The sequence below is a fragment of the Callithrix jacchus genome, chromosome 2, assembly GCF_049354715.1.
Source record: "Callithrix jacchus isolate 240 chromosome 2, calJac240_pri, whole genome shotgun sequence".
Taxonomy (NCBI): Eukaryota; Metazoa; Chordata; class Mammalia; order Primates; family Cebidae; genus Callithrix; species Callithrix jacchus.
In genome coordinates, this window is record NC_133503.1 from 140200314 (window position 1) to 140218235 (window position 17922).

General features: G+C 46.3%; 2 protein-coding genes and 1 pseudogene across 12 annotated transcripts in view; 2 read left to right on the plus strand and 1 right to left on the minus strand.

The window, feature by feature from the left end:
- LOC144581446 (uncharacterized) overlaps positions 1-13103 on the minus strand; it is a 60493-nt gene extending 47390 nt beyond the window's left edge. For both annotated transcript variants that reach the window (XM_078365408.1, XM_078365409.1), the window contains exon 1: positions 12964-13103. In XM_078365408.1, the coding sequence (XP_078221534.1) occupies positions 12964-13004 (41 nt within the window). In that variant the 5' untranslated portion in view covers positions 13005-13103. The remainder of the gene's footprint in view (positions 1-12963) is intronic.
- The window catches only part of CCDC125 (coiled-coil domain containing 125), a 67079-nt gene that overhangs the window by 2937 nt on the left and 46220 nt on the right, over positions 1-17922 (plus strand). For 4 of the 9 annotated variants that reach the window (XM_078365392.1, XM_008991972.5, XM_035291477.3 and 1 more), the window contains exon 1: positions 13158-13302. The exons of 2 other annotated variants lie outside the window; for them this stretch is intronic. The gene's annotated coding sequence lies outside the window, so the exon portion shown is untranslated. Of the gene's footprint in view, positions 1-13127; positions 13303-17922 lie in introns of those variants that run through there. 3 more of the 9 variants (XM_078365390.1, XM_078365395.1, XM_078365393.1) reach the window with 1 other exon arrangement.
- LOC100389609 (cofilin-1 pseudogene) overlaps positions 1-17922 on the plus strand; it is a 33111-nt pseudogene that overhangs the window by 2937 nt on the left and 12252 nt on the right. The gene's annotated exons all lie outside the window — the stretch shown is intronic.

Below are 17922 nucleotides of genomic sequence, written 5' to 3' on the forward strand. Positions count from 1 at the left end.
TGTCATGAGATGATCCATGTAAGTAGTGCTCAGAACAGGGCTAGACGTGTAGCAAGGAACATAAACTATTATTACCATGGCTCTCTTTTTTTAGATTTTTTTATTTCATAGATTTTTTCGGGAATAGACGGTGGTATTTGGTTACATGAGTAAGTTCTTCAGTGACGATTTGTGAAATGTTGGTGCACCCATCACCCGAGCAGTATCCACTTCACCCGAGCAGTATACACTGAACCCAATTTGTAGTTTTTTATCCCTCACCCCCTTCCCACCTTTTCCCTCTGAGTTCTGAAAGTTTATTGTATCATTCTTTTTTTTTTTTTGAGATGGAGTCTCACTCTGTCACCCAGGCGGGAGTGCAATGGCGCAATCTTGGCTCACTGCAACTTCTGCCTCCTAGGTTCAAGTGATTCTCTTGCCTCAGCCTCCCGAGTAGCTGGGATTACAGGTGTGTGCCACCAAACCTGGCTAATTTTTGCATTTTTACTAGAGACAGGATTTCACCATGTTGGCCAGCCTGGTCTTGAAATCCTGATCTGCTCACCTTGGCCTCTCAAAGTTCTGGGATGAGCCACTGCACCCGGCCCATTGTCTCATTCTTATGCCTTTGCATCCTCATAGCTAAGCTCCCACTTATGACTGAGAACATAATGTTGGGTTTTCCATTCGTACCATAACTCCCTCTTTGAGGGAAGAAAGGGGATTCAGGGGGCTCCCCGGCCACCCCCTCCCATCCTTCCTGATGGCCACAGCCTCCCAGCAGCCCTTGATGGCACCTTCATCCATCTTCTGCCAGACACACAGAACTGGCTCGCTTACCCGGGAAGCAGGCACTTAAGGAAGTGCTTCCCCGGTTTCTCTTTTAATTTTCGTTACATAAATTTCACATTTCCTGGAATAGAGAACTTGAACGTCTGGACTCATTTGGAAATCGAGTCAGCAAAGGGCCTCATTTATATTAATGGGGCCTCGAATCTGATTTGAGACAAGGCAGAGGCAAGGATGGATGGCAGCGACTCCCAGGCTGAGTCCTCCAGGCTGAGCTCAGATGCTGCCTTGAGAAGCAGACGCCTCCAGATTTAGGCTGGGAATGTTCCCATTGTGTGGGGGGGCTCGTGGATACAAAGGCAGTGTTGACACCCCTCTCCCACTGAAACTTTCCCAATGGCTGCTCACTGCTGCCAGGGGGAACTCCAGCCTGCTAGTCCTGCTTGACAAGGGACTGCATGATGGACCCCTGCTAGCCTCCCCGCTCCTGCCCACCATTCTGCTTCCTCATCCTTCTTTAGCCCAGCTGGCCTCTTGAGAGCATTCCTGCCTCAGGGCCTTTGCACTTGCTGTGCTCTCTGTCTGAAAGGCTGTTGTCCCAGCTCTTCCCATGGCTAGCTCCTTCCATGTCTTGTCTCACAGCCACCATCTCAGGGAGGCCTTCCTTGATTGCCCATCTGGAGGAACAGTTTCTCTGCATCACACCCATTTCATTTTCTCCATCACAATAAGCAATAGCTTGTATTTTCTTGTTTACTTATTTGACTACTTATTTATTGGCTGTCTTTCACATGAGGGTATAAACCCCATGAGAGCACAGACTACATGTCTCATTCACCTTTGTCCCCCTAGGATCTGGCTCAGAGAGACAGATTTCTTAAGCACCTTGATAAATATTTGTGGAATGAATGTTTGCGCTCATTCAGCAAACCCTTTCTGAGTGCCTGCCTGGTGCCAGGCTCTATTCTGGGTGCTGGGAACACAGGTAAGAAAAAGACAAGAGGTCAGGTGCAGTGACTCATGCCTGTAATCCCAGTACTTTGGGAGGCCAAGGCAGGTGGATCACTTGAAGTCAGGAGGTCAAGACCAGCCTGGTCAACATGGTGAAACTCTGTCTCTACTGACGATGCTGGGTGTGGTGGCATGCGCCTGTAATCCCAGCTACTCAGAATTGCTTGAACCTGGTAGGTTACAGTGAGCTGAGATCGCGCCACTACACTCCAGCCTGGGCAACAGAGCTAGACTCTGTTTCAATTAAAAAAAAAAAAAAAAAAAAGACAAGATTGTTGCCTGCATGGAACTTGTGGTCTGGCGCAGAGAGGAAAACACCATAGTAATGAACATTTATTGAGCGTGACAAGGATTTTACAAAGACATCACATTTCATCCTGACTACAGCCCTCAGAACTAACTGTTACTTGTACCAGTTCATGAAGCACAGAGAGGTGAAATAACTTGCTCAAGGTCAGACAGCTAGAAAATAGGAGCCAAGACTGTGGCCAGGCCATCCGGCTCCCCGCTCTGCTGGGTTAACCAGCTCACTGAAGCCACTGGGAGTTAAAGCCTTGTGCTGTGAAACCTGTAATGGGGGAGGCTCTGGAGGCTGCGGAAGCTCAGAAAAAGCACCCAATCTATTAGGTTGGTGCAAAAGTAATTGCAGTTCTTGTCATTGAAAGTGATAGCAAGAATCACAGTTGCTTTTCACAACCTAATAGCTTTTGACAGGGGGAAGGATGAGCAAAGCCTCCTGAAAGATGTGGTGCCTTAGCTGTGTCTAGAACTTATTTATTTTTAACTTTACATTATAGCTTAAGAACTCTTAATATCTCCACACTGTCCACAGTTAAAATTTTAAGTAATGCATATTATTCCAGTGAGAGGAAGCATCATCCATTATTGCTGGGGAGTTTTGTGCTTGCAATTTTCAGGTTCTCTTTAACATTTTGAGGACCAACTCCCCGGCTTACTGGAGTAATGTAGCGCTCAGGTTTCAGCTCCTCCCTTTCCTTGACTCTGAGGATTCTACATTCCTGGTACAAAGGGCATCTCCAAAGTCACCAACATGGGACATAATGGATAACTAGAAGTCCCTGCCCCCTCCTCCATCCTTGCCTTGATGCCAGGTGAGATCCCCACCCCACGAAGGGCTGAGCTTACATTATCTCCAGCTCAGCGGGTCCTTGGAAATTAGATTGTTTTAAGGAAATAAAGAAATGTGATATTTCAACAAGACACTAGGAACAGTGGTTGCCTCTGCAGAGAGAAACTGGGTGGCCAAAGGATGGGGTAAGAAGGAAATTTTCAGGCCAGGCATGGTGGCTTACACTTGTAATCCCAGGACTTTGGGAGACTGAGGCAAGAGGATCCCTTGAACTGAGTCCAGGAGTTTGAGACCAGCCTGGACAACATGGGAAAACCCTGTCTCAAACAAAACAAACAAAAACAAAAACAAAATTAGCTGGGTGTGGTGGTGCATGCCTGTCGTCCCAGCTACTCAGGAGGCTGAGGTTGGAGGATGACCTGACCTGAGTGTTTGAGGCTGCAGTGAGCTGTGGTTGCTCCTCTGCACTGCAGCCTGGGTGACAGAGGGAGACCCTGACTCAGAGGATAAAAGAGAAGAAGATCTTCTTGCAGATCCTTTTGTATCTTTCCCATTGGGCACCACGTGACATTATTACTGAGTAAAAAAATTAAAACATTTAAAAACAAAATGTAGAAGAAGTTAATGTGTTATTTCTGCATATCAGTCTGTGGACTAAGCTTTATATGATGCACTCATTTTCTTTATCTACTTCAACAATGTGGGAAGTAGCTATTATTGCCTCTGCCTGACAACTAAAGAAATGGAGGCCTGGAGAGGTTCACGTGGTGTATTAGTGTGAGAACCGAGACTCCGCTGGGTGCAGTGGTTCACGCCTGTCGCCTCAGTACTTTGAGAGGCTGAGGCAGGTAGATTGCTTGAGCCCAGGAGTTTGAAACCAGCCTGGGCAACATGATGAGACCCCACTTCTATTAAAATAAAAAATACAACAATTAGCCAGGCATGGTGGTATACACCTGTAGTCCCAGCTACTTGGGAGGTTGAGGCAGGAGAATCGCTTGAACCCCAGAGGTGGAGGTTGCAATGAGCTGAGATCGCACCACTACACTCCAGCCTGGGTGACACAGTGAGACTCTGTCTCAATTAAAAAAAAAAAAAAAGAATCTAGAGGCTACCCCAGGCCTTCTGACCCATCCAGGGAGTCCCCACTTCTCCACATACCTCTTCCTTCACCGGCGGAAGCCATGCTGAGGTGTGGACCAAAGGGCGGGGATACCTCCCTAGTCATCACCTACAGTAGTGTGGTCACATGTCGCACTGGTGTTGTGCAATCTGGGCTCAAATCCTGGAGCTGTCCCTGACCTGCTGCATGACCTTAGGTAAATCACAATATCTCTTGTGCCTTGGCTCTGTGGCAGCTGACCTCCAAGATGGCTCCAGTGACTCTCACCTTCCGGCATTCACTCCTTTGTGTGGGCCTCTTCAGCAGGGGACCAACAGGGTATTTTGGAAGTGATAGTATGTGTGACTTCCACGGCTAGATAAGAAAAGGATATTCTAACAATGGAATATTATTCAGCTTTAAAAAGGAAAGACATTCTGGCATATGCTACAGCACAGATATACATTATACTCCGTGAAATAAGCCAGCCACAAAAGGTTACACATTATATGATTCCATTTATATGAGTACCCAGAATAATCAAGTTCATGGAGACAGAAAGTGGAGTGGTGGTTGCCAGGGGCTGGGGAGGAGTAGAGAGTCACTGTCTAATGGATATGAAGTTTCAGTCTGGGAATATAAAAAAAGTTCTGGAGACGGATGGTGCTGCTATTTGCCAAAAATGTGAACATACTCAAGATCATGGAAGTGCACAGTTAAAAATGGCTAAAATGATAAATTTTATGTCATGTGTATTTTACTGCAATAAAAATCTTTGGGGAAAAAGACATTATGGCTCATCTCTTTCTCTTGAGCTCTCGTTCTGGGGGAAGCCAGCACCTACATTGTAAGGACACTCAAGAAACTCTGTTGACCTTTGGGGAGAAAAAAAAAAAAGAAACTCTGTGGAGAGATTCATGTGCTGAAGAATCGAGGCCTCCTGCCGTAGCTCCACGGCAATTTGCCAGCATGTGAGAAGCCATCTTAGAGGCAGCTCCTGCAGCCCAGTAAGCCCTCAGAGGATGTCACCCCGGCTGACATTGTTTTTTTGAGATGGAATCTTGCTCTGTTGCCCAAGCTGGAGTACAGTGGCACAATCATAGCTCACTGCAGCCTTGAACTCCTGGGCTCAAGCCATCCTCCCACCTCAGCTTTCCACATAGCTGGGACTCCAGGTGTGTACCACCATGACCGGCTAATTTTATTTTTATTTTTGTAGAGATGGGGGTCTCACTATGTTGCCCAGGTCGGTCTCAAACTCCTGGCCTCAAGCGATCCTCCTGCCTCAGCCTCCCAAAGTGCTGGGATTACAGGCACGAGCCACCATGCTTGGCCCCGGCTAATGTCTGTCTTGACTGCAACTTTACAAGAGAGTCTGTACAGGAACCATCCATCTAAGCCACTCTCAAATAGCTGTGCCTAAAAACTGTGTGAAATGTAAGTGTTGATTGTTGTTTTAAGCTGCTAAGTGTTAGGATAGTTTGTTACACAGCAATGGGTAACGAATACAGTTCTTCATCTGTAAACTAAGGATTGTGGTAATTTCAGTGTCATCGGTGATGATAATTTCATGGTGACTCCTCTGATGATGACTTCATAGTCTGTATTTCTTAGGGTTGTTGCTAAGAAATTAGCAAATGCTAATTAGTGCCTGGAGCAGTGTCTGGAACCCAGTAAATGCTGAATAAATATTAACTGGTTTGATTTTATGTTCTTTGTGATTTCTGGCACTGTGAGATGCGGAGCCTGAGCAATAGAGCCACAGTTTTTTGTTTTTTTTTTTGAGACCAAGTCTCACTCTTGTCACCCAGGCTGGAATACCATGGCATGATCTCAGCTCACTGCAATATTTGCCTCCCAGGTTCAAGCAATTCTCCTGCCTCAATCTCCCAAGTAGCTGGGATTACAGTCATACACCACCAAACCTGGCTAGTTTTTGTATTATTAGCAGAGACAGGGTTTCACCATGTTGGTCAGGCTGATCTCGAACTCCTGACCTCAGGTGATCCACCTGCCTCAGCCTCCCAAAGTGCTGGGCTTACAGATGTGAGCCACCGTGCCCGGCCTAGATCCCCATTAAGGAACATAACTAGGCCGCAGGCTGCAGTGGGATAATAGAGATGGTTACAATGAGAGCTACTGTTATGGAACACTCACTCAATGCCTGTTGGTAAACCCTTCATAGCCTTCCATTGAAGCTTCAGCAGCAGCCCCTTGAAGTAGATGCTATTATTTCCCCATTTGATAGACTAGAAAATCAAGGTCCAGAGAGAGAAAATGACTGGCCCTAAATCACATGGAAAAGAAGTGGGGTAGCCAAGATCTGAATTCAGATGTTTAGACCCTAAAGTTTCTATTGTGAACCACTAGGCTGAACTGCAGCTTGACTCCCCACCCCCGACCCCCACTCGCAATGCAAAGCTTATCTTTTCAGTTTACCAATTTCTTGCTTATTAGTGTATTACCCACATATCTGAATGGAATAACTTGTTCCTTCACTTCCCATCTGCAGAGCGTCAAACTCCTTTGCACTTGGGAGGCTGGAGAGTAGATTCCCTTAGAAGTTTGTTCTTGTGATTCAGGTGCCCTCTCCCAGGCTATCCCCTTCGGATTGGGAATAAGAGTGCATACATGTACAGAATAGTGCAGAAACATCTGTCCGGCCTTAGTTCCCTGCAGTGTCTCATCAGAGGTGGTTCCATTAGCCCCCAGCCTTTACAGCCTGGCACCTTCAAACCCGCCACCAGCTGGCTCTCCTAATATTTGCTGTGGGGCCATGTGGTCCTCTCGGGGGCCAGGTCCTCAAACAGGCGATGAGCTCAGGGCATGGTCATTGCCACACCAGCTCCTCTCCCTAAGGAGTGGAGAAAGCTGTGCAGCCACTGACAACATGGCCTTTTATGAGCTTGAATCTGGTGTGCATACTTGTGTGTGGGCAGGAGAGCAGACGGGGACCCAGCCAAGGCTGACAGGGGTCAGAGGGAAGGGCAGGGGTGTTTGCGGGTGCCTGTGATGTGGCAGTGGCTGAGCTGGGCCCGTGTGCCTGCACATCATTGTGTTTCAAGTATTTTTGACCGTTAAGTTGCAGGAAGAAGCATATTTTGCAGCATTACCTGTAATATGCACACACAATTGACATGAAAGTTTCATGAATCTGTATTTATCTTTTATGAGCAATGCATGCTGACCTCGATTCCATTCTAGTTTATTCTACTCCAGTCTATTTTATTCTTTCATTACAAAATTGCTGGTCATGACCCATGAAACATATGTCAAAACCCCGAACACAGGGGTTCATGATCTGGGTCTACAAATTTGTATAGAATAAAACTATATAATTTTATTTTCACTGACCTCTAGTTGAGGTATAGCACTTCCTTTAGGTATGGCTATAGGCAACAAATCATAGTAATGTGTTCCAGTGACATTGTCACATACACAAAAATCACAGGCTGGGAGTGGTGGTGTGTACCTGCAGTCCCAGCTACTCAGGAGGCTGAGGTGAGAGGATCGCTTGAGCTCAGGAGTTCAAGGCTGCAGCGAACTATGATCATGCCCTTGCACCTCAGCTGGAGTGACAGAGTAAGATCTTGTCTCTAGAAGAAAAATCACAGACTGTTTTGTATCTCATTATGGTTGTTGCAGATGTCTCAAAATAACATAATCTTCATGACCTCAAAATTGTGGTCGTTACTATACTTAGTGCTAGATCTTTTTATTTATTTATTTGAGACAGGGTCTTGCTCTGTTATCCAGGTTGGAGTTCAGTGGCTCAGTCACAGCTCACTGGAGACTTGAACTTCTGGCCTCAAGTTATCCTCCTGCCTCAGCCTCCCAAAGTGCTAGGATTACAGGTGTGAGCACCGGGCCTGGTTATTTAATTTGTTAATATAGAAGCACTTGTATTACTACATCACACATATAAAATATTTTGATAATTACATTTTAGTAGGTTTCCTTTGCAACCTATGTATTTGGCTAAGTGCAATGGCTCATGCCTATAATCCCAGCACTTTGGGAGACCGAGGCAGGAAAATTGCTTGAGGCCAGGAGTTTGGAGACCAGCTTGGGCAACATAGTGAGACCCTGTCTCTACAAAAATTATTAAGAGACCCATCTCTCTAAAAAAAAAAATAACTTGGTATGGTGATGTGTGCCTGTAGTCCCTGCTACTTGGGAGGCTGAGGTGGGAGGGTAACTTGAGCCAGACAGATCGAGACTACGGTGAGCCATGATCATGCCACTGTACTCCGCCTGGGTGACAGAGTGAGACCTGTCTCTTAAGGAGAGAGAGAGAGAGAGGAAGGAAAATCCCTTATGTATTGACATTTAAGTATTTTTCTGAGTCTGAGAAGGGGGTGTGGGTTTCATCAGACTTGTGAGAGGGTCCATGACACACAGAGTTTGGGAGCTGCTGCCCCAGTGGGTCCTGATAAACAGTTCATGAAATGCTGCCCCATGCTGAAAGCTCCTGGGGGGCAGAGCTCTGGAGTCTTGAACCTTGAGCCCAGTGTGGAAATCACATCAGTGGCCAATGTTTCCATAGCACATATTGTGCCACCCTATGTATAAGGCCCGTTGCATGGATTATTTCTTTTAATCTTTATACCAACTCTTGTGTGAGGGGTACTATTCTTAGCCCCATCTCTCTGTCTCTTTACCCAACTTCATTTTTCTTCTTAGCACCAGAAGTGTCATATATTTTTTAAAATGTGTGGAATATCCACATTTCTTCTTTTTTATTATTTTTTCCCTTTTTTTTGTTTTGTTCGGTATTTTCTCAAATATTCACATTTCTTTATCCTGAGACTTTTCTGCTTGCATGTAAGGCTCTCCAGGAAGCCAAGAAGCTGCATGATGGTGGGGCTGGAGGAATCAGCCATGTCTTCAGAGCATCCACCTGTTGCATTAGAGGTGTCTTCAACTCTATCTTCAGGTGTCCAGGCTGCTACCAGGTAGCTAACAAAGAACTCTCCTGGGCAACTTTTGTCTTTGGTACTCTGTGCTTTCCCTGTTGACATCCTCAGCTCTTTTTTTTTGAGACAGAGTTTCGCTCTTGTTACCCAGGCTGGAGTGCAATGGCGCAATCTCAGCTCACCGCAACCTCCGCCTCCTGGGTTCAGGCAATTCTCCTGCCTCAGCCTCCTGAGTAGCTGGGATTACAGGCACGCGCCACCATGCCCAGCTAATTTTTGGTATTTTCAGTAGAGACGGGGTTTCACCATGTTGACCAGGATGGTCTCGATCTGTTGACCTCGTGATCCACCCACCTCGGCCTCCCAAAGTGCTGGGATTACAGGCTTGAGCCACCGCACCCGGCCTCATCCTCAGCTCTTAACCACCACAGGCCTCACACTGTATTCCCTGTGGCTCATGCCTGTGGACGCTCTACAGGGACTTGCTCTCAGCACACTGTTAACTAATTGTCAAAAATGCCAGCTATTGGATGGGTGTGGTGGCTCACACCTGTAATCCCAGCACTTTGGGAGGCTGAGGCAGGCAGATCACCTGAGGTTTGGAGTTTGATACCAATCTGGCCAACATGGCGAAACCCCATCTCTACTAAAAATATAAAAATTAGCTGGGCGTGGTGGCGGGCGCCTATAATCCCAACTACTTGGGAGGCTGAGGCAGGAGCGTCACTTGAACCCGGCGGGGGGGAGACAGGGGGGTGAGGAGGTTTCAGTGAGCTGAAATTGCACCACTGCACTCCAGTTTGGGCGAAAGGAACAAAACTCCATCTCAAAAAAAGAAAAAAGCCAGATATTGAAACTCAAAGTGTGACCTTTTACAGTGTTGAAGTTTTAAAAGGGCATTCTCAGAGCTCAAAAATCTTTCAAACACACAAAGCTAGACAGGAAAAATTGTTAGCTCTGTGAAAATCAAAGTGCAAAGCACTTAATAATAGCAATAGTTGTTTCTTACTGTGAACCATGTGTCAGGCACCATGCTAAATATTTCACAAACATTAATTCATATACTACTACAACAGCCCTGTGGGGCAGGCACTGAATCAAGCCCATTTCACAGGTAGAGACACTGAGGCTGAGCTTGGTAATGGTCAGGGCCTGATTTGAACCCGACACCGTGCTTATATACCTCCAAAGTCAGGCTCTTTTTTACCCCGCAATGGATATTTTCTTCTTTTTTCTAATATCACACACACACACACACACACACAAAGTATATATACGTATATGATTTTTGTAGAGACTGACAGGGTCTCACTCCATTGCCCAGGCTGGAGTGCAGTGGCACAATCACAGCTCACTGTAACCTCAAACTTATGGGCTCCAGCAATCCTCCTGCCTTAGCCTCCCAAGTGGCTAGGACTATAACTATGCCCAGCTAATTCTTTTCTTAAGAGACAGGGTCTCACTATGTTGCCCAGGCTGGTCTTGAACTCCCGGGCTCAAGCAACCTTCCAGCCTAAGCCGCCTAAATAAAGTGCTGGGATTACAGGTATGAGTCACCGTGCCAGGCCTAACATGTTAGCTTTTAATCAGGTCTTTTAGTTTGCAGCTAGGATCAAGTCCTCTCTCTTACCTCTGACTGATTCAGCCACAAGCAATTATTTTGATCACCTGCTATGCACCGATGGGTGTTCTTGGCACTAGGAATCCTGCTGTGAGTGAAGTTGAGCTCCTGCCTGTGTGGAGCCTGGGCCACATGGGTCTCCCAGCTGTGCTTTGAAGTCACTATCAAAAGTCCTGGCACTGGAGAGTTTCATGTGTCTGATGCTAGGGCAAGATGCCAAATTCCACATTTGCCTCCAACAGGAACAAATATCAGTTTCCACTAAGCCCCACCCTGTTCAGGTGACTCCTCTTGTCTTTTCATACCATCTCCCCTTCACCCTCAAGTGCCACCAACAGGCAGAGGTGGGGAGCTGGGTTTGGAGACACTGATCTGATCCTTAGGTGAATTCCTCTCTCCTGATGTTGCAGGAGAATGGGTGCTCAGATGGAGAATCAGCACTCTTCTCAGGATTGGAAGTGTTGTGGCTGGGAGGAGGCTGCATTATGTTCTGGGCTGTGAGCTTTTCCAGAATAACACTCCATGGTCACACATTTGCTATGTCTGCATTTCTTGGTATAAATCAGATGTCCCTGAGTTCTCCAGTCTCGAATGTCTATGTAAGGTGTCTAGCCCCATCTGAGGATGCTGGAAGTCTAGTCTGTTAGAAGGCTGCTGAATATGTGCTTGTCTTGTTGGACCTTCCAGGAGGTTGCCTAACGTCTCAGTTCTCTTTTGTTCTGTGTTTCTTGATCTAGGCAATTGCTCCATTTTTTGTATATCACCTCCTGCCACCTCTTCTCCAGGGTAATGCTGTTTGCAACACCGTTCCTTGTCTTGGTTTCCCAAGCATCTTAGTTCTAAAGGTGACATACTGGCCTGTACGGGATGTCGGAGACAAAGACCAGGTGCCTACACAAGTGACTCTCCCCAGCTCCCAGCCAGTTGACAACTTCAGGCACTGATGGTCTCTTTCTTTCCTTTTCTTTATCTGCATGCTGGTTTCCAGGCCTTTGCTCACCCTGAAGGAGCCTATAAGGACCCAGTAGTTTCACTCCTAGGGAGCTTTTATAACCTGTATCATTTTTCTAAGCTTAACACTCCTTCTGTTTCCTCATTAATTTGGCGGACCCGTCTGGCCAGAACTGTGGAATGTCCTCATCTTCATCATGTTGGCAGATACTCCAGCATGGCCTGCCGGCCGCCGTCCACAAACTCACTGGCTCCGCGGTAGCTCGTTCGCGCTCCCACCAGCCCTGGCCGGACCCAGACAGCACATCCTCGCAGCAGGCGGCGTCCACTCCCTGAAAAGCCTGCTTTTCAAGAACTGCCTCTAAATCTGAACCTCAGCTTAGATCCACCTTTCTCTCTCTTTTTCCCTCCCTCCCTTCCTCCCTTCCTTTCTTCTTCTTTTTTTTTTTTTTTTGAGACAAAGTCTCGCTCTGTTGCCCAGGCTGGAGTGCAATGGCGCGATCTTGGCTCACTGTAACCTCTGCTTCACAGGTTCAAGCGATTCTCCTGCCTCAGCCTCTCCAGCAGCTGGGAATACAGGCACCTGCTACCACGCCGGGCTAATATTTGTACTTTTAGTAGAAATGGAGTTTCACCACGTTGGCCAGGCTGGTCTCAAACTCCTGACCTCAAGTGATCCACCACCTCGGCCTCCCAAAGTGCTGGGTTAACAGGCGCGAGCCACTGCGCCCTGCCGGATCTACCTTTCTTTTCTTTTCTTTTTTTTTTTTTGAGACGGAGTTTCGCTCTTGTTACCCAGGCTGGAGTGCAATGGCGCGATCTCGGCTCACCGCAACCTCTGCCTCCTGGGTTCAAGCAATTCTCCCGCCTCAGCCTCCTGAGTAGCTGGGATTACAGGCTCGCGCCACCGTGCCCAGCTAATTTTTTTGTATTTTTAGTAGACACGGGGTTTCACCATGTTGACCATGATGGTCTTGATCTCTTGACTTCGTGATCCACCTGCCTTGGCCTCCCAAAGTGCTGGCATTACAGGCTTGAGCCACCGTGCCCGTCCGAATCTACCTTTCTTTTACAGGATTCCTAGAGACTTAATTTTTTCGTTTGGTTTGTTTCTTTTTTGAGACAGGGTCTCCACTCCGTCGCCCAGGCTGGAGTGCAGTGGTGAGATCCTGGCTCACTGTAGCCTCCATCTCCCAGGTTCACGGGATCCTTACACCCAAAGACCTCCCGGCCTCTCAAGGAGCTGGGACCACAGGCACTCCCCACCACACCTATTATTTTTTAAATTTTTTGTAGAGTGGGGTCTCACTGTGTTGGCCATACTGGTCTCAAATTCCTGGCCCCAAGTGATCCTCCCGCCTTGGCCTCCCAAAGGCTAGGATTACAGGCGTGACCCCCCACGCGGGCCTGAGCCTCAGTGTTTGAACCATCTAAGTTTACAAGTATTGACACACGCACCGTCTTGTTTTTCTAAATCTCACGTTATTGTTTGTATATTGGTTACCTGTAGTTGGGTTTGGAGCTGGAGGTAGACTGAGCTAACATCCGGTTGAACACAGGAACCGAGGGAGGGCGCAAAAAAGTAGCGCAAGCGCCCTCGATGGCCCAGGGCAACCTCCCCGGCGTTTGGGAGTGAGGTGGTCTGGGACTGCGCGCACGCGGTCACGTGGCCCGGAAGACGCGCGGCGGCCGCGGCGCAGGCGCACGGAGAGAAGGCTCCTTGCCAGGTGAGCGCGCTGACGGGGGCGCGGGGGCGGTAGGAGATCGCTGCTAGCTGAGCCGGAGTTCGGGCTCCAGTACCCGCCACGGACGCTGAGAGGGTGCCCGGGGTCAGACCTGCCAGGTGGGAACCGGCAGTGGGGAGAATGGGAAGGCGGGTTGCGCAGATTCGCGGAAACTCTGCAGGTTGTGGAGAAACTGTCCAAACTGGCTCCTTTTCCCTGAATTCCAGTTTAGTGTCCTCGTCTGATAAGGAAAAACGAAATAGATTTCAGAGACCCTATTTCTCTCTCTCTCCTTCCCTTCCTCCTTTTTTTTTTCCCCCTTTTCTGTTAATTTTGAGCCTTACGAAACTATAGTGCCAGTATCCTGGTTTGGATCCTGAAACAGAAAAAGAACACTAGTGAAGAAACTAATAAAGGTTGTGGTTTAGCTAATAGAATGTAGCCATGTTAATGTCTTAATTTTGATAAATTGTACACAAATGTTAACATCAGAGGAATTTGGGTAAAGGGTACACAGGAATTCTTAGCACTATCTTTGCAACTTACTGTAAATCTAAAATGATTCTAAAATGAAAAGTTAAAATCCTAAAGCAAAGTGCGTTAGTTCACCAGGAAGGACTCAAGTTAGTTCCTCTTTGCTGAGGAATTAGGCATCTGTTTGGCCAACTTGTCTGCTGAGGCAGAGTTGTCAGTCTACTGCGTGTGGGTTCTTCTATCCAGAGGTTTCTGGGCAGGAATCAGGTTTCTCTTTCGAGTCTATCAAATATGTTTGGAACATCTGTTACGCACAAGGAAACAAGACACAAAAAGTCTCTGCACAAGGGAATACACAGTCTCGGTCAGGTAGGAAGGAAGCACTATTAAAAAGGTGCAGTCAAACAGACCTCCCCGAACAGGGAAGACTCAGATGTAGAAGAAATCACGTCTGGTCCTAGGGGGTCAGGAAGGCTGCTGTAGGGAGTGCTGTCCTGAACTGAGGGGGCCTGAGAGGGGACAGCATTCCTGGGGTGAAGAATGCCACCAACAGAGGCTTGCAGCTGACCAAGCTGAGCTGAGGGAGGAGGAGCCTTGGGAGCAGGTGCAGTTCCTCTTACGTGGAAACACAGAGTACATCCAGGGAGTACTGCCAGCTGAAACGGAAGGTGAAAACGAGCTCTGTTGTAGAAAAAAAAAGCTGCGTTTTAAAAGTTGGATACTTTATTTATTTATTAGGGGTTCCAGCTGGGCGTGGTGGCTCACATCTGTAATCCCAGCACTTTGGGAGGCCAGCAGGCAGATCACCTGAGGTCAGGAGTTCCAGCTGGGTGTGGTGGCTCACGTCTGTAATCCTAGCACTTTGGGAAGCCAGCAGGCAGATCACCTGAGGTCAATAGTAAGACTAGCCTGGCCAACACGGTGAAACCCCATCTCTACAAAAATACAAAAATTAGCTGGGCATGGTGGTGGGCACCTGTAATCCTAGCTACTTGGGAGGCTGAGGTGGGAGAATTGCTTGAACCTGGGAGACAGAGGTTGCAGTGATCCCAGATAGTGCCATTGAATTCCAGTGTGGGCAACAGAGCAAGACTTGTTTTAAAAAAAGAAAAAAGAAACAGTTTTTGCTCTTATTACAATGGTGCTGTCTCAGCTCACTGCAATGGTCACTTCCCAGGTTCAACTGATTCTCCCACCTCAGCATCCCAAGTAGCTGGGATTACAAGTGCCTGCCACCATGCCCGGCTAATTTTTGAATTTTTAGTAGAAAGGGGGTTTCACCATGTTGGCCAGGCTGGTTTCAAACTCCTGACCTCAGGTGATCTGCCCGCCTCAGCCTCCCAAAGTGCTGGGGTTACAGGTGTGAGCCATCTCACCTGGCCTAAACTTTTTTTAAAAAGGAAAACAGGGTGACACTGACTATAATTATATATGCCATGGGAGCCATGGAATGTTTTAGAGCAAGAGAGGGACATCATTTGGTTTGTGCTTGGGTATTATTGACTTGGCACCAGTATGTAGGTTGGTTGAAGTAGCCCAATTACGGCTAGCCCAGGGGAATTAGAGAAGTTCAATCAGGGCAGTGAAATTAATGTACAAAGAGTGACATGATTTGGGGAGATTTTTGTGGGTCTAGAAGAGAGAGCAACTAAAGGCATGAGAGAGCCCAAGAGGAAAAAACAATTCCAAAGTTTTGCACCTGAGTGTTTTGGAACATGGTTGATGCATTTGCAGAAATAGAAGACTCAGGAGGAGACCTGGGTTGGGGCTGGGAGGATAGTAAGTTTGTTTTTGAACAAGATGTGCTTGGATTGCTGGCAGGATAGCCAGCTGGAGATGTGTATTTGAGAGTAGTAAGAGAGGAAGCCAAACATATACAAAAGGGACAGGAAGAAGAAAAAGAGCTTGAGAGGACAGATATGAAGCAGTCAGGGAAGGAGGAGGATCAGATTTCTATTTCTTGGGGCTTTGGGGGCCAAGGTGGACCCAGGACCTGGACTTTATGAGTCAGGAATGTCACAGCTCCTGCAAAGGAATAGGAGGCTGAGGAATGAGACTTGATCTTGGATTTAGCTATTAGGAAGTCACTGGTCATCTTTCAAAGAGTTGTTTTAATGGAAAAGTGGGACTGCTAATAGATTGTCATCTATTCATCCTAAAGCCTTTCCCAAGTGCCCAGAGGACTGAACAAACAGCCAGAAATATTGTTACTAGTTCTGGCTCTACTGCAAACTACCATTGTATTTGGGGCAAGTCACGTATGCCTGGACTGGGATAGAGAAAAATACATCTGAGCCAGGTGCGGTGGCTCACGCCTGTAATCCCAGCACTTTGGGAGGCCGAGGCGGGAGGATCATCTGAGGTCAGGAGTTCAATACCAGCGTGGCCAACATGGTGAAATCCCATCTCTACTAAAAATACAAAAATTAGCTGGGTGTGGGTGGTGGGCACCTGTAATCCCAGCTACTCGGAAGGCTGAGGCAGGAGAATTGCTTGAACCTGGGAGGCAGAGGTTGCAGTGAGTTGAGATTGCACTGTTACATTCCAGCCTGGGTGACAAGAGCAAAACTCCATCTCAAAAAAAAAAAAAATCACTTTAATCCTGGCTGAGCATAGTGGTTCACACCTATAATCTCAGCATTTTGGAAGGCTGAGGCAAAAGGATTGCTTGAGCCCAGGAGTTCAAGACCAGCCTGGACAACATAAGGAGAAAAAAGTAGCCTCTACAAAGATCAAAAAAATTAGCCAGGTGTGGTGGCACACACCTGTAGTCCCAGCTACTTGGGAGGCTGAGATGGGAGGGTCACTTGAGTCCAGGAGGTTGAGGCTTCAGTGAGCTGTGATTGTACCACTGCACTCCAGCCTGGGCAACAGACTGAGAACCTGTCCATATAAAAATAAAGACTTTAATCCTAAAAGTTGACACATCTATTTTACACGGCAAATATTGATTCAAGTCATCTTTTAAAAGTCAAAGATTTAAAGTGTAAAGAAATTTCCATGTTTATCTATTTAAGATTACAGCATAGTACAGAATCAGCTGTAGGTATTCTTAGATTTTGTGGTACTGTAAAAAAAAAAAAAAATATATATATATATATATATATATATGTAGTAAAAATAACATATGGAAAAATACTTTAATCCTACTAATTTATTTTTATCTTTTGTTTTTCTTCTGGTCTTTGTCCCTAGTACAGACAACTTTGAATTCTGCTTTTTATGTTTTACCCTTGTATATGTGAGCATTTATCATGTTACTGCCTAGTCAATATTACACAGTATTTTTAAACTATGTTAACTATAATACTATAAGTCTAATAGTTATTTACTTAATTTTGTCTAGTTACATAATATTTTATAAAGTTGGTAAACCAAGATTTAACTATTTACTTATTGTTCAACATTTTTTATTATTTTCTAATTTTGTCCAATTAGAAATTAAATGGTAGAGTAAATTGCTGAATGGATTGAACATATAACAGGCATAAATGCAGACTCATTTTAATTAAAAAAAAAAAAAAGTAGACTGGGTGCGGTGGCTCATGCCTGTAATCCTAGCACTTTGGGAGGCCAAGGTGGTTGGATCACCTGAGGTCAGGAGTTCATGACCAGCCTGGCCATCATGGTGAAACCCCATCTTAAAAAAAAAAAAAAAAAAAAAAAAGGCTGGGTTTTTCACCAGACTGGGTTTTCCACCAATTCCATTTTCTTTGCCTTGTAATCCCAGCACTTTGGCAGGCAGGGGCGGGTGGATCACCTGAGGTCAGGAGTTCGAGACCAGCCTGCCCAACCTGGTGAAACCCCATAAAATACAAAAATTAGCTAGACATGCTGGCAGGTGCCTATAATCCCAGCTACTCAGGAGGCTGAGGCATGAGGATTGCTGGAACCCGGGAGGTGGAGGTTGCAGTTAGCCAAGATTGCACCATTACACTCCAGCATTAATGATAGAGGAGACTCTATGTCAAAAAAAAAATCCCTCAATAAAACGAAAAGGACCCTTTTATTCCTAGCAAAACCTAATCGTCTGGAGAATGTGTTCCCTGGGGCACACTTTGGAAAATGCTGATGCAGAAACAATTTTAGAGCTCTGAAGAACCAAAAATCTAGTCCCCTAAATTGACAATTGAAAAAAAATTCGAATTCAATAAACATTGATTTGGCTATCATAGTTGATTTCAAATATATCAATGGTGCCCAAAAGTGTCCCCATAATGTAGTTATGCTTAACCCCCATTAAGAAATAAAACAGGCTCTAAGAA